The following is a 16,072-nucleotide window of genomic DNA, read 5'->3' as shown; positions in this document are numbered from 1 at the left end:
GTGATTATTTTTAGTTGGAATGTGCTAGAAGTGCAAAATACACCCTGATTTCAGAGATTTACTATATTGATTATATGTTGAAATAAATATATTTTTGATATATTGGGTTACATGAATATTAAGTTTATTTCACCTGTTTTTTATTTCAGTGTGGCTACTAGAAAATTTTAAATTTTAAAATTTAAGATCCCATGTGTCTTCATTGTATTTTTATTGGTCACTGGAGCTGTAGAGAATTAACTGCATTTGGCTTTAAAGCATATCATAAGAACATGGGGGTGTGAGGAGAACTGTGGTCTGGAAGGAAGAGGCCATCTAACCTGTCACTCCCACTCCCTCTCCAACTGCAGGTGAGACACTGCTGAGCCCCTTAGTGATGTGTGGGCCCCATGGCCTCAAGTTCCTGAAGCCCGTGGAGCTGCGCTTGCCACACTGTGCGTCCATGACTCCTGACGGTTGGTCTTTTGCTCTAAAATCATCCGACTCCTCGTCGGGTATGCTGTCTTCACTCTGTCCTTTGGGGGCTTTGGGTACTGTCATTGATTAATCCCTGGGCTGTTGGAGCTACCCATGCTGTTTGTGAGCAAATCTCTACCTCTGTTCCTGTGGCCTTGTAGGCATCACCAGTGCTTTAAAATTTCCTTGTGGTGCATGCATAAATGAATATGGAAAGGCTCAGAAGTTTCTGCCTTCTAAACATTGATGATTTGGCTAAAGGTTAACTGTTTCTTGAAGTTTAAGAAAATTATTTGTTCTGTCAAAATTATTAAGATGCAGTGAGAGAATTGTTACTGCCCTGTATATATAGGCATTTTCATCTTATTAAAATGATTTGATTCCTTTATTACATAATTTTTATTTTTGGTTACCATTCTTTAATTTCTCAACCTACAAAGTATAATACACCAGAGAAACTTGAAATACAAAAAATACCTCCACTGTGATCATACTTGGCCATGGTTTCCCAGTGTAAAACTCTTAAGTATCTTCTATTATACACACTACTTTTAAATGGCTTTTTGCTCTTAAGGTCATAGCTTCAAAGCTTCCATTGCATTTTCACATTTCTCACTTCCTTGGGTGACTACATCAGTTACCAGTTGAAACATTCTATATTTATGGTATAGATCACTGTAATTGAACCTCCTATAGAAAAATAAGAATTTAAAGTTTTGCTTTTGAATTTTAGTACACCAGGTAAGTATTATTGCAGTTTGAATATGAAATAGAGCTTTCAGGTATAGAGATAATAGGAACATGCTCTATTAGTACCCAAGATTAGAAATTATATATAAATCTATATTTCCTGATACCTATAAGTAGAGCTAATAAATTAATTCTATTTATATTTATTTATTTATTTATTTAAAGATTTTATTTATTCATGAGACAGAGAGAGAGAGAGGCAGAGACACAGGCAGAGGGAGAAACAAGCCCCATGCAAGGAGCCCGACATGGGACTCTATCTATCCTGGGACTCCAGGATCATGCCCTGAGCTGAAGGAGGCGCTAAACCTCTGAGCCACCCGGCTGCCCATAAATTAATTTTAATACAATAGATAGTAGAGCTATTTCCTCAGGGACTCCACTGAGAAGCATTTTATTAGCCTAGTTTGAATTAATGAATTAATATTAATGAAGCTGCATTTTAAGCATATATTCTGAAAGATTGCAACATGAGCTCTGATTATTTTCTAAACCAATATAAGAATCTTTAAATATTTTTCCCCAGATATTATATGAAGCATAAGTGATTTCTCTGTTTGTTATTCCCATATTTTAAGCTACAGAACATACATTATTTTGTTAGATTGAAACAACTTTTTCCTGTGTTAAATTTGAGTACATTCACCTAGAACAGAAATATGTTTGTGTGATCTTCTGTGGCTTTAGAATGCTTTGCTACTATAAATTTCTTTTCAGAAAGTCAAGGGTAGATTTTTGATAATGACTGACTTAATCCCAACAAAAGTTAGTATACTAGAAAGAAACTCGAGCCAGAAGTTAAGATTTTTTAATTTACTTTCAAGAGTTGAAGCTCTGCTTCATTGCCTAAACAAACTGTTGTTATCTGCAGTATGGCATAAGCCCAAATAAGTTTGTGAAGTGATTTAGCCTCTGTTTAATTACTATGTTTTAAACTGCTGTGCCTGTCGTGAGTCAGACACCATCAGGTGATGTACAGCTCAGTGTGGGCAGGGTCTCTCAACCTTAGCACTTGTTGACATTATGGCCAGATGATAATGCTTTGTTGTCGGAACTGTCTTGTGCATTGTAGAACTTTTAGCAGCAGCATCCCTGGCCTCTACTCGCTAGGTGTCAGTTGTGACAGGTAAAACCTTCCCCAGACATTGTCCCATGGGGGTGCAGAACAACTCTTGGTTAAGAACTGTTGCTGGAAGGAAGGCAAAAGTCAGTAACTTTTGTATACTTACCTTGGATGCCATAGAGACATCTGCCTTGACACTTGGTGTCCACTACCCCGGGCTTCTTAATTCTAGCTATTGATCTCAAATCACCAAGAGCTTATTAAATTCAGATACTCAAGCCCTGCTTCAGATTTAACAGTTGATGGGTTTTCAGAGCTCCATGAATGATTTTGTTGTACAGCCAAGATATCAGGGTTGAGAAGTTCTTGGTCCAGACGTAAAGTGATTTGGGGGGAGGTAAAGGGGAAGGAAGGGTCTTTAGGAACCAGATTCTGCAGAACTTTCAGGCGTTCATTTGTTAGTCTATAGTTGAGTGTGAAAAATAGGTTCTCGTACTCAGTTAATTCTTGTCCCAACTTTCAAAAGTGCTGTTAATAATTATGTGGACCTAGGCACCAGAACTACGTCAGGCATGTATGGTCACCCCAACTTCTGTTCATTGTTTGAAAAGGCATAAACTTGAAAACACAATAAAAGAGAAATCTGAAGCTGCTTTGAATCCTTAGATTCCAGTGGGTCTTCATTGAAATACAGCACTTAGCATTTTGATCCAAGTGCATATGCTGAAGAGATAGGAGAAAATTGTATCTGAGGATATATATTCATGTTTGCCCCATGATTACACAGTATCACAGCTAGCGATTTTACCAACTGCAAATGACAAGCACTTCTTTTTATCTCCTAGGTGATCCTAAAACCTGGCAAAACAAGTGTCTTCCTGGAGATCCAAATTACCTTGTTGGAGCAAACTGTGTTTCTGTCCTGATTGACCACTTTTAATTCTTAAAATATAGGAACTTGATTAAATAATGTGAAACTGGGTTAAACTTACTAAATCTAAATGGAAGCACTCTATCAAGTATTATACTTTCCTTAGAATTGATACTGCAGTTCTTAGTATTAAGCATTTTGTCTGAACAGATGAAGATTAGTGAGCATGCCCCTGCACCGTGGTCAGAAAACATGCTGCAGACTGCGTGTTTGTGATGGAAAAACCGTCAGTATTGGCTGGAGGGTCAGAGATGGTTTGCTTTGTAATGATTTTTGTACTTTTTTACAGTCACTGCTTACTTCACTGATTTCCGTTAAAATACCAGCCAGTAAATGGGGTGCATTTGAGTTTTATTCTTTCCAAAGTACACTGTTTCAAACTTGATTATGGCCCTGGCTTGGCATACACATTTTATTTTATTATGCATGAGGTAATATGCACACATTTAAAAAATATACCTGGAGCATATAAACCAGTGTAGTAGATTTAACAGAAATGTACAGCAAGGGGAATTTGTAGCTTTGGGGGGGTGGGGGGGATGGTAGGGAAGTCAAGTGAAGACAATTACTTATTGTATATGGAAACACATTTTTTTAGGGAAGGACACCAAAGCATGTGAGACTGGTTCTGTGGCCTCTTTGGATCTATAAATTAACCATATCACCACAGACATACTAACCAGCAGGAATGCCTTACCCTCATATTTTTAATTCTTAGATCATTCTCTCTGTGTATTACTAAGTTTATATGGCTTTTGTGCACATCTAGTTACTGTATCATGAAAAAGATTGAGTAAATTGTGGATTTGGTGGTTTCAGAAATGTATAATCACCCAGAGAAAATAATGGTGTGATTTGGGGATTCCCCACCCACCACCCCCACCAAGGGGCAGTGGTGGTTTTTCTGTTCTTTTGGCTATGCATTTGAAAATTTTGACATTTTAAGGATGCTTGTACATAATGCGTGCATACCACTTTTGTTCTTGGTTTGTAAATTAACTTTTATAAACTTTACCTTTTTTATACATAAACAAAACCGAGTTTCTTAAGGCTACCTTTGTATTTCTCTCCTGTACCTCTTGAGCCTTGAACTTTGACCTCTGCAGCAATAAAGCAGCATTTCTATGACACATACAAGGTCATTTTTTAAAGAAAAAGAATGCACAGAGTTGTTACATTTTTAAGTGCTGCATTTAAAAGATACAGTTACTCAGAATTCTCTAGTTTGATTAAATTCTTGCAAAGTATCCTGACTGTAATTTGTGATACCATGCTGTGCCCTAAAGTGTATTTTTTTACTAATAGACAATTTATTATGGCACATCAGCACGATTTCTGTTTAGATAATACACCACTACATTCTGTTAATCAATCATTAGGTGTGACTGAATTTCTTTTGCAGTTATTAAAAAATCTCAAATTTCTAAATCTGCGGAATAAAACTTTTTAAAATAAATTGCTGGTTTAGTCTCTTTGCCCATTGTTTCTAATTTTGTGCAGCTTTATTATATTACCCTGTTTAAAATCCCGCACATTGGCCCTCATCACCTGTTTACCCTGTCACCTCAGGCCTGGTGGGGCACCTGCCACAGCCGATGCACTGTGATGGACGAGCAGTGCTGGTCCCTGAGACCTTGAGGCAGAGCGAGAGTCAAAGGAGGCTGACTGCAGAATCCTGGGCAGTGTTCCCACTGCATTTGTAAATATACATACAGTTAGTATGCATTTGTGTTCCTTACAAACAGTTCATATGTAGTTTGTATCCTGCTTTTTCCCAAAAACATAGCATGGGCATTTTCCTATGTTGTTATATTTAGGAGTAGAAAATGATTTTTAATGGCTATAAATATTCCACCATGATTGCCATACTTATTTAACCACCGTTGTATTGACATTTACGTTGTTGCTAAATCTACATTTATGTAGATTTTTACTACATTTATGTAGATTTAGCCTATTTGCTTCATCTTTTTTTATCATGGTTAAAATGTATGTACAGTAAAAGTATCCATTTTAGTGAATAATTTTCCAGATTTTGACAGACATACAGTTTTAAAACCATGACTATTTTTTTTAAGATTGTATTTATCTGAGAGTATGAGCCAGGGTGGGAGGAGGGGCAGAGGGAGAGGGAAAGGCAGACTCCCCACTGCTGAGCAGGGAGCCCAGAACCTCGGGATCACAATCTAAGCCAAAGGCAGACACTTAACCGACTGAGCCAACCAGGCGCCCTCCCTGTTACCATTTATTAACAGTAGTCATCAGTTTCATCATCTCCCAAAGTTCATGCTCTCCCCTGCCCCCCCGCCTACTATCCCTGTAGTTTGTCCTCCTCAAGGGTGTCCTGTCCATAGGATCCTGCGGTATGCAGCCTTGAGTGTGGCTTCTTTGACTCAGCATGAAGCATTTGAGATGCACTTAGGAAGTTGCAAGTATGAGTGGTTCTTTCTTACTGTGGACCAGGTTCCACCATGTGAATGCACCTACCTCTGTTTATCCAGCCCCAGGCGCAGGTTTGGAGATGATGAATAAAGTACATAAAAATGCTACAAATGTATTGCAGGTATAAACTGAACTTTGTAAGAAACTGCCACCCTGCCTGCCAGCATGCCATCCTGTCCTGCATCCTGCCACCTGTCTCGGAGCACCCAGTGGCCCCAGGCCCTCACCAGCAGTTGCTGTTTGTGATAGTTTTATTTTAGCCTTTCTAACGGGCTGTCTCTGGGTGGGTTTGATTTGCATCTCCCTATTGTATTGGCTCATGATATTGAGTGTCTTTTCATTTATCTGCCATGCATTCTTTGCTGCAGTATCTGTTCAGATCTTTTCTCATTTTTGCAAATTGCATTGTTTACTGTTTCAGGAGTTCTTCATATCATCTGAATGCAGGTTCATTATCAGATGTGTGATTTGTGAATACTTTCAGAGGTCTCTTCGTTTTCTTAATAGTGTCTTTTGAAGTGCATAAGTTATTAATTTTGACAGAGTCCAGCTCATTCATTTTTTATAGATCGTGCTTTTCGTGTCCTGTCTGATAAATCTTTACCTAAACCAAAGCAGAAAGATTTGTTTCAAAAGTGTTATAGCTTTAGGTTTTATATTTATGTCTCTGATCTATTTTGAGTTCATTTTATACTAGTGTGAGATATTTGTTGCGTTCCACTTAGTCTATTTATCTTATTGGTAGGTGGCCCATGTTACCTTAGCTCTTTAGGTACACTAGTCTGTCGTGTTTTAAATGTGTGCTTATCCTGAACGCAGACCCATATACACAGAGCCTCAACTAGACTCCAGGTTTCCGTATGTATCAGTGGAAGGAACATACCTCTGCAGGTCTGTTGGTTGTACTGACCTGCCTGGCTTTTACTGCATGAATGCCAGGCAAGGTTTATATACCTGGTGCTTTTTAATGTTTATAGGAATAAGGGCATTTTGTTCCCTCAGACCATCTTCCTGTAGCACTGAGCATGGTACACTGAAGTGACTCACAGTCACGTTCTGGTTCAGAAGGGTTTTTTTTTACCCTTTGCCATATGACTTTCTCATACTAGGAAACCTTGTGAATGTCCCCTAGTGGTACTTGAGTCCGTTCTTCCTCCTCCTTGACTTCGCACGTTTTCACTTGGTGCAGCACACACCAGGCATCACGCCACTGGAGATCCGGGTGAAGGAACACAGTTCTGCACGCAGTGGCTCTCCAGCCTAGATGGGGATGCACTTGACCAGGAAGGGATGTGGCAGCAGACCCAGACAAACTGGGAGCAAGTTGTTTGCCTTTGGCCTTGACTGGCAGTTTGAAAATAGCTGGCCAGCTAGGAAGCTGGCACCTGTTTTTGCAGAAATGACTGGGCACGGAGGTGTCCCAAGCTGGGTCATTGAAGAGGACTCCTTAGGCTCCATAGTCGAGTTACCCCGGATAGAGCGCTGGGAAACCACTGTCTTGTGCAGAGTAGCAGAACCATGTTGTCACATCAGTAAATCCGGTCTTGGTAAAAGCACAGTTAACAGCATCTCTAACTCCTCATTGTGCTTTCCTTTCAAACCACTGGACAGTGAAGAGACAGTTACCCAAGGTGTAGAAAATCTAGGGTTTTCAGAATTCTCAAAGAAGGTGTATAAACTTGTTCCCGTCCTATCTTGTAGGAAATCGTGGCTCTGCAAACAGCACCTGCCAGAGCTTATTTCCTCCAGGTCACAACGAGCACTCAGGTCAGCTGGAAGGTGGCACAGAAGGTTCTCACGGAGAGATGTGCAGCTGGCAGGAGCCCTCTGTCTCCCTCCCCCTTCGCAGGGTAGGCTGTTTCCAGTTGTCTGAGAAACCACATACTTATGAAGACTCAAAATTAATTCTGTTAACACAGTGTGTTCCCTACTGGCAGGATGCATGGCAGGGAGTGTGTAAACCAGCTGTCATTTGGGGCACCTGACAAGTGCCACTGAGAGAATGCAGAAGAGCCCTGCATCAAGTTGCCCTGCCCTGTGCTATGTGTGGGAAAACCACACATGGAGGCAGAGGCTTGGATGCTGGTGTATTTGTGCTAGCTTGAGGTCACAATTACATTTTTTAAGATTTTATTTGAGAGAAAACACAAGGTGGGGGTGGGGGGAGCAGACTTCCCGCCCAGCAGGGAGTCTGATACAGGGCCTGATCCTAGGACCCCAACGTCATGACCTGAGCTGAAGGCAGATGCTGAACAGACTGAGCCACCCAGGCGCCCCTCAGTCTTTTTTTTTTTTTTTTTGAGAAAAATAAAATTTTGTCCACAGATTTATTTTTTTTTACTAGAACCTGAGATATAAGGAAAATGTGAAAACAGACATGGAACCAATTTGCTAATGTCTAAATGTTGGGGAGAAAAGCATAGTATTCACACTTAAAATCCTTCAGTGCTTGGCAACTGGCTAGTGGCAGAAATGAGCCTCAAATCAGAGGGGAGAGAGTTTGGTCGAGCCCAGGTGTCAGGGCTTCTTGGAGGGTACTTTCAGGACATGGGGTTTCCCAGAACGTCTGTAAGGAGTCCCTTCCATGTTGTGTAAGGTGAGGGGAAGTCCAGTCCACTGGAAGGCAAAGCTTGAGGCCTAAAGGGCCTGGGCCTTGGTGTCCACTGGGAAGAACTGGAGTCATGATGGAGAGCTATAGGGTTTCAGAAGTCCTTGAAGCCAAGCAACTTAAGGCAAAATTGGCTTTCTTAGTAAACTTGGTTTTGAGTGTAATGCAACTGTCCCAGGTTTTCATTGAGTTCCTCTCAGATCTGGAGAGAAGGGTGGAGGTGCACGTGGAGGCTCCCCAATGGGACTAGTGTACCATGGAGCGGGGCCTCCTACCTGTGCTTTCATGTCTCTTCTCTGAGGGGACAAGTTTTTCTTTTTCCCTTCAGTTCTGAATATTCAAGTAAACAGGCTGAAGTGTTCTATCAGGCCTTGGGCTCCTGCCCGCCCCACTCAACTGTTGCAAGTGTTAACATCCCCCATTTGTGACAGCATATCATAACATAGGGAAGCATCTGGGTAGGCACGCGTGATCCGGTCCTACCCCTCACACACCACGGATGTCTGCTGAGCCTTCCTCCCCTGGCTCGTGCCGACACTGTGGGGACACAGGGCGGTACTGAGGGCAAATTGAAACCAGCAAGGTCAGACCAGCCTTCCTCCCAAGCCAGCCTCAAGCTCCAGAAACAGCACCCCTTTAAGAGTTTTTAGGAATGTCTCTCACAAGAAGCAAGAGCAGAAGTTCAAGGCCATGACCTACAGAGTCAGAAGTTGACAGCAACGATGGAGATGTTTTCCTGCCCTGGGGCGAACAGGGTTAATGAGAGGATATGCCCATTATCTTGAAAATTGCCAGAAACTGAGCCACCCACTTGCCTGCAGGAACCACCCCCCCATCTCCCTACCCACCATTGCGCTTAGCTCCTCTTTCAGGTGCACTCTTGTTTATTATGCACAGATTTCTTCTAAATCATTTTGATTGGAGTTTAGAGGAAGTACAAACTGCAATGTGTTTCAGGAGAGAACACTCAGATCCCCAGGAACATTCGAGCTAGCATCAGTAAGTGTGGGTGATAGTTGTGGAAGGTTCCAGCTCTGCCTTGTTCTTCACCTTGAAAGAAATTACCCAGGGTTAGCAGTTCGCGGTGTGGTGGAGAATGCCAATCTCCCAGAGCCCTGGCGCCCAGCCAGACACCATCCTCCTCTCTTGGTCTCAGTCACCTTTGCCACCCTGACTGTGCCATGTGCCCAGCCCAGCGGGGAGAAAGCCTCCTGCAGTGCCCTCCTTTTCCTGACCACACTCCCCGCCTGGGACAGAGCAGTAACTGCGGCCTAGTGAGACTGCTTGCTGCAGGGGCAAGTCTGTCCTGATGCAAATTTCCCCAAATGGGAGTCTTCATGCAGGTCCCGCTCTGGGGAACAGCCTGGAACGCCACCGAGGATCAGCACAGCACAGGAAGGCATGTATGGCACGTGCCCTGTCATCGAGAAATGGCATCAAACTAGTCACCACTCATCCCAGGAAAACCTACCTGCCAGTCCCACCCCACACTCTGGCCTTATCAAGGGCAGGTTGAAATGCCAGCACCCGTTTCCTGGTGACCCTTGGCCACACTGATACTGTAACTTGAGGAATCAGTGGCTCGCCCAGCCTAAGCCACTCCTGCCTGGCTGCAGAGGGAAAGGACACCCAGGAGCCTGGCTTCCTGCCCTGCAGTGAGTTGGGCCACAGGAATTATGGAAGGATCTGGAGCATCCGAGTGCAAAGGCGACTCTTAAGTTACGTTCCAGCTGCACCTCAATATCTGGGGGAGAGTTATGCGGGACCAGCCAGCCTTGGTGAGACTGACCACGTGTTGAATTCAGGTGCTGCTGGGACCACAGAGCATAGGAGGTGTTAATTGGGGTGGCTGTGATGGATGGGAGCATCTGGACCCTCTGCCACGTGGAGAGGACAGCATGAAAGATCTGCATGTGCTCAGCCTTTGCACAAAGAACTTAGAGCCTAAATGGTTTTTACTTTCAAGAGCGAGAAGTGGCTTACAAGTTACCAGAGCCAGAATGAGCGTGTAGGGTTGTTGTCAGGTTGCAGACGGGCAGTCCCACTTCCCATGGGCCTTCGCTCTGATGTGAACAACTGGGATCCGCGGGAATGTTCTTTCCTCCTGCCCCCCAGGACATCTATGTCCCTGGATCTGTGACTGGATCATGGGCTGAAGGCCAGGCTAGTTGTTTGTGGAATGACTGGGGCTGTTACTGGCGACCCCTTTCGAAAAACAGTCCTGTTTCCAGAAGGCAAGAGAAACATCCACAATGATGCGTAACAGAATTGGCAGGCTTTCTGCTTGCTCAGCGGATCATCAGTGGAAACGTAAGGCTCTTGTTTGCAGGGTCACTGCCCACCTCCTTATTTTCTCCATCTTATTTTATGTTTAAGAGTAAGAGGTGCAGGAAAGACCGGGAAGCAGCCCCAGTCGGGTCCACGGGGGCAGCAGGGTCACCCTACAGGTGTCCAGGTCCTGTCCACTCAGCCGACGCTGCAGCTCTCTCAGGTGCCAGAGCTGATGACTTTAGCCTCCTCCATGAGCTTTTCCGCAAACATTGTAATTCTTGTCGACTTACTGCAATTTGAATTTCATGGCAGTTATACATTTTATGCTAAAATTACTCATTTTCCCCCATTGCGGCAGGATGATGAATACAGTACAGATGGCACCTGCTACTGTTCTCATGAGCCTTGCAATTAGGAAGAAAATGATAAAAACCCCAGACTTGGTACCTACTGAACAATTGCCAAATCTGAAATGCACTGGCAAGAAAAAGGGGTTACCACTCATGCTGCAGAGGGAACAGGCCCTATTAAGAACAGAGCCGCGCCACCCCCCTGCAGTCCTGGCCGAGGCAGGGCCTCTCTGACTTTCCACATCAGAGTCTGGGCCTCTCTTCCTTCATCTCTTCCTTCTTCCTCTCCTTCATCTGCTTCAGTTGAAGCCTGAAGCCCTTGTGTGGCCTCGTGGCCTCATGGCCTTGTGGCCTGATGGGAGAGGCCAAGGCCAGCAACCCGTGGCCCCTGCTCTGCCAGGGAGAGGGGGGCCATGTCCACAAACACCCCCTCTTCGACAGCCAGTCTCTCCTTGCATGACCACCACCAACCCTGAGGCCACAGCTCCAGCCCCAATCCCCACGGCTCTGCACACCCAGGCATGCTCTTCCTGCCGTGTGGGATCAAGCCCAGCGTCTCCCCTCTGTGTGCCACACCAGCCAGAGCATCTGTCTCCCCTGCAGGCCCGGCCTTCCTCCTCATCCGTGTCCATGTCTGAGTCCTACTCCCTTGTGTTCCCCTGCCCATCTTGTCTCCACTTCCTTCCTCCTGCTGTACCCTGGCTCATCTGCAGGAAGCTACTAACTTTGCTCAGCCATCCATTTGAAAGTGGGGACTTCAAATGGAGTCCATTTGAAGTCCTCCATTCTCATATCTCTTAGATTTTCTTTTTTAATTGAAATACAGTGGACAATGTTACATTGGTTTCAGGTGTACAACACAGCAATTTGACGAGTTTAGGCATTACTCAGTATTCACCTGGAGAAATGTAGTCACCATCAACACAACAGTATTATGATATGATTATGTTCCCTATGCTATGCTTCTCAGCACTCTTTACAACAGCTGAGATAATGGAAGTAACCATCAAGAGATGCCCATCCATAAATGAATGGATGGATGTGTACACACACACTGGAATATTAGCCATAAGAAAAGAATGAGATCTTGCCATTCACAAGAACACGGATGGATCTAGAGGATATCGTGCTGAGTGAAATAAGATAAAGACATATCATACCATTGCACTTATATGTGGCTTCTTTTACATATTTTAAACAATTTTATTATGAATAAGCAATACAGAAAAGTCAGAATAGGGTCATAATCTATAGACTGTCTTGGTTCAACAATTGCTGTGCTAACTACTCTCCATGTTTGCTTTATCTCAATCTGCACACACACAATAAATATGTTGGCTGCTCTATCGGAGATTAAGTTGCAGACATCATGATAAAGGTGGCATTTGATGGAATCTTTAATAAATGATACTGGGACAGCTGGCCAGCCCCTTGGTGGGGAGTTGTGCCCCACTGCAATTTTGGCTGAAATAAATTCTAGATAAAACAAAAGTTTTCATCTGAAAAAATGAAATCACATAAGTACTAGAGGAGAATATGGGTGAGCATTTTAATAATTTTGAGACAAGGAATCCTTTTTAAGGATTTGAGAGAGAGTGCATGTATGCATGTGCAAGTATGGGGAGGAGCAGAGGGAGACAATTTCAAGCCGACTCCTTGCCCAGTGCAGAGCCCAACACAGGACTCGATCCCATGACCCTGAGATCATGACCTGAGCCCAAAATCAGATGCTGGGCACATGGGTGGCTCAGTGGTTGAGCATCTGCCTTTGGCTCTGTGTGTGATCCCAGGGTCCTAGGATTTAGTCCTAGGATTTAGTCCCACATTTGCTCCCTGTGTGGAGCCTGCTTCTCCCTCTGCCTGTGTCTCTGCCTGTCTGTCTCTCATGAATAAATAAATGGAGTCCTTTTTTTAAATTTATTTTTTATTTGTTTTTATTGATAAATGGAATCTTTTTAAAAAGTCAGATGCTTAACCAACTGAGCCACCCAGGTGCCTCCTGAAAGGCTTTTTAAAATATGCCACAAAACTCAAAAGTCATGAAGGAAAAGAGAAAAATATGACAACATAAACACAAACATCTAAAGTATACCTCATGAGCTGACTTTAAAAGAATAACTATGGACAGCAGACCAGAAGTCAAAATTTTTGCTTGGTCACGTGACTATTTAAACTTCAACTAAATACAATTAATAAAATATTCAGTGCATTTATTCTAGCCACAATTCAAATGCTTTATAGTCCATCCCGCATGGTCAGGGGCTACCATTCTGAACAGCACAGTTTATAAATCTTTCCTATTGAGGCAGGAGAAAATATTCACAGCACATTAGCAAAGGTGCTTCACATGCAAAGAGATCTCGCAGCTCAGTTTTAAAAATAAGACAAATTCAAGAGCAAAGCTCAGTAACTGGCAGTTCCTGGAAGTCTAATGGCCTAGAAACGTGACAACACGCTCCACTTTGGGCACCACTTGAGAAACGTCACAGAAAACACCAAGGTCTCAGTCTCCCCTTGGGTCCCATCACCTTAGTGAAGACACTGGGTACAGAGCTGGGCCTCAGGAAGCACACGCTCTCACAGCATTGGCTCTGCCTTCTCCCAGCATGACAGAGCCAGAGACCTGGAACTTAAAACTCCCAAACCCTCGGACCCAACAATTCTGCGCTAAAACGTATCTCACAGCAAAACAAGCAAGTGTGCAAAGTCAGATTCACAAGGATGTTGGCTATGGCACTCTACGATGCAGGAGAAGCTAGAAATGATCCGCTCTCCATGACTTATGGTGAAAGGGACAAAGGCTGGAAACCCAGGCTCACTGAGGTATAGTCACAGCGACATGGTGCAGATGAACCCGTGGTGACACAGAGGGGCTGCAGGAGCTGAAAGTTAGGTGGAGACGGAAACCGCTCGCAGGCACAGTGCTCCTCAAGGCTGGGTTCCCAGCTGAGTCCGGCTCCTTTGTACATCCCAGGACCTTTCCAGGACACCTCCCCTCCCTGTGCCTCTACTTCCCCATCTCCACGACAGGACTGGTGACAGCATGGAACCTGCTCTGTGCTGGCTGTGTCCTCCCCGAATTCATATCATGCTACCCTCACCCCCACGGGAGGTGATTAGGGGTAGAGGAGGGTCACCAGGCCTGGGGCCCGCATGATGGGTCCAGTGCCTCCACGAGGAGGGACACAGCAGGATTGTGTTCAGGCTGTTGTGAGCTCTCTCCCCTCCGGTCGCCCGGTGTGCAGCCAGAAAGGAGAGGTCATGTGAGCACTTGGGAGAAGGCGGCTGTCAGCAGCCCAAAGGGAGCCCTCACCAGCACCCAACCCTGCAGTCCACATCTCCCCTCTGCCTCTCCCTCTGTGATCTCTCTGAATCTCACTCTGTCTCAAATAAGTAAATAAATAAAAAATAATAAATAAATAAATAAACAAATAAATAAAATCTTTAAAAAAATAAAAAAAAATAAATTTACCATCCTCAAGTCCAGATTGCAAAACAGCCAAGTCTATCTACAACGCGTTTGTATGCACGCAGAAAAAATTCTTGAGGACTATGTGTCCAGTGTTACCAGAGCTCATATCTGCGGCTAGACAGGAGGCAGGTGTGATGGGGGCTCTTAACAAAGGCCTGTAAGTTCTACATTTTTTCCTAACAGGGATGGTTTATTTTTATAATTGGGAGGAAGGATAGAAATAGGAAGGAGTAACCCTGGCTGTCTTACTTGGGCTGTTTTAACAAATTATCATAGGCTTGGTGGTGGGGGCAGAGTGCTTTAAACCACAGAAATGCATTTCTCGCCGTTCTAGAGGCTGGAACTCCAAGAACAGGGCACCAGTATGGTCGAGTTGTGATGAGAGCCTGCTTCCTGCTGTAAGTTGCATCCTCACACAGTGGAGGGCAAGGGGGCTCCCTGGGGCCTCCTGTAAGGACCCTAATCCCAATCACGAGGGCTCTACCCTCATGGCCTCATCACCTCCCCCAAACCCCACCTCCTAGTTCCATCTGACTGGGGCTCATGAGCTTCTCCATATAAATTCAGGGGGGACACATACTTGCAACCCATGACCCCCATCTCCACCAAAGACCTCACTGGCATCTCAGTGGTCATGCTTCATGGGGACCCTGTGTCACAGCGGTGCCTGTCTGCTGGCCTGTGTCTCACAATATTCACACAAGAGGCTCAGGCAGCAGTCACCCAGCACCCAGGGCCAGGCGTCAGGAGGAGCAGCAATCTGGAACCCGGCAGCACCCAGGCCCCAACAGCCCAAGAGATAGGTTTTCCCTGGGTGAAACCTGTCGCTTTGATGTTGCCCCCTGAAATTCTCCGTGAAGCAAGTCTGCACGTTAGCAGCTCTAGTTCCCGGGCTTCAAGGACTCCGGCACAGGGGGTCCCCTTACTGGAAGGGGAGGCTTCTCGTGCCTGTGGTACGCCACAGCCTTGCTTCCCGAGAGCAGGACTTACCGTCTTCACTCTGTCACAGCCGAGAGGAGATCTAGGAACCCACCATTTTCAGGAACAAGGAGAGATTTTTGCCCTCCTGTGTAAAAGCAAGTTACAAAACAGTAAGTTCAATGCTGAGAAGGAGGAATGTATTTCCTCACAATTAAAAATGGTTCTTGTGTTTGTTGAACGCATCTAGCCAGTGTACCAATTTACTGGTGAAAGCCGGCTTTTGGTCTCAAAGGAGAAGCTCCATGTTTCTGATTCCTCGTTTCTCCTTCTAAAAGCGCAAACATGACTTTTGTTCTCACACCACAACTGGGCTTATAGATTTCTTTAGCTTTTCACCCCAACCACTTAGTGAACAGTTCCCTCAGCCCGTGGGGAAATGTTCACTGACTTAATAAGTTCTGGTATCTTTTTTGAGTGGTTGTTTCTTAGTTAACAGTTTGGAGATGCGGGAAAGGGATAGGTCCCTGAAGAAGGAGAGAAGGATGTGACAAATGCCTCCCCTGGTCCCCACCCAAGCCCCAACTGCACTGCTGAACCACATGGAGAACAATGATGGGTAGATGTGATTATGCTGGGGCCCATCTTCATCTAAAAACAAAGCCAATATAAGGTAAACAGGGAAGCAGAGCTCTGATAACACAATTTGAACACCTAGGTCCAGCTGTGCCTGAAGCATCCCTTGAATGTCTTTGTTATGTAGGACAGCACTTTCCTCTTTAGGGGTTGGATGTCTATCACTGAATTCCAA

The 16,072-nt window shown here is 44.5% G+C and overlaps 1 protein-coding gene across 27 annotated transcripts in view; it reads left to right on the top strand.

Moving 5' to 3' along the window:
• The window catches only part of TJP1 (tight junction protein 1), a 249,479-nt gene extending 244,823 nt beyond the window's left edge, over positions 1–4,656 (top strand). For 18 of the 27 annotated variants that reach the window (XM_072796348.1, XM_072796271.1, XM_072796244.1 and 15 more), the window contains 2 exons: positions 351–494; positions 3,115–4,656. In XM_072796348.1, coding sequence (XP_072652449.1) covers positions 351–494; positions 3,115–3,209 — 239 coding nt within the window. In that variant the 3' untranslated portion in view covers positions 3,210–4,656. The remainder of the gene's footprint in view (positions 1–350; positions 495–3,114) is intronic. The other 9 variants (XM_072796363.1, XM_072796340.1, XM_072796252.1 and 6 more) reach the window with 2 other exon arrangements.
• The last annotated feature ends 11,416 nt before the right edge of the window (positions 4,657–16,072 follow it).

The sequence above is a fragment of the Canis lupus genome, chromosome 2, assembly GCF_048164855.1.
Source record: "Canis lupus baileyi chromosome 2, mCanLup2.hap1, whole genome shotgun sequence".
Lineage (NCBI taxonomy): Eukaryota > Metazoa > Chordata > Mammalia > Carnivora > Canidae > Canis > Canis lupus.
The sequence above is the reverse complement of the archived record's forward strand: the minus strand, read 5'-3'. Positions and strand labels throughout refer to the sequence as shown.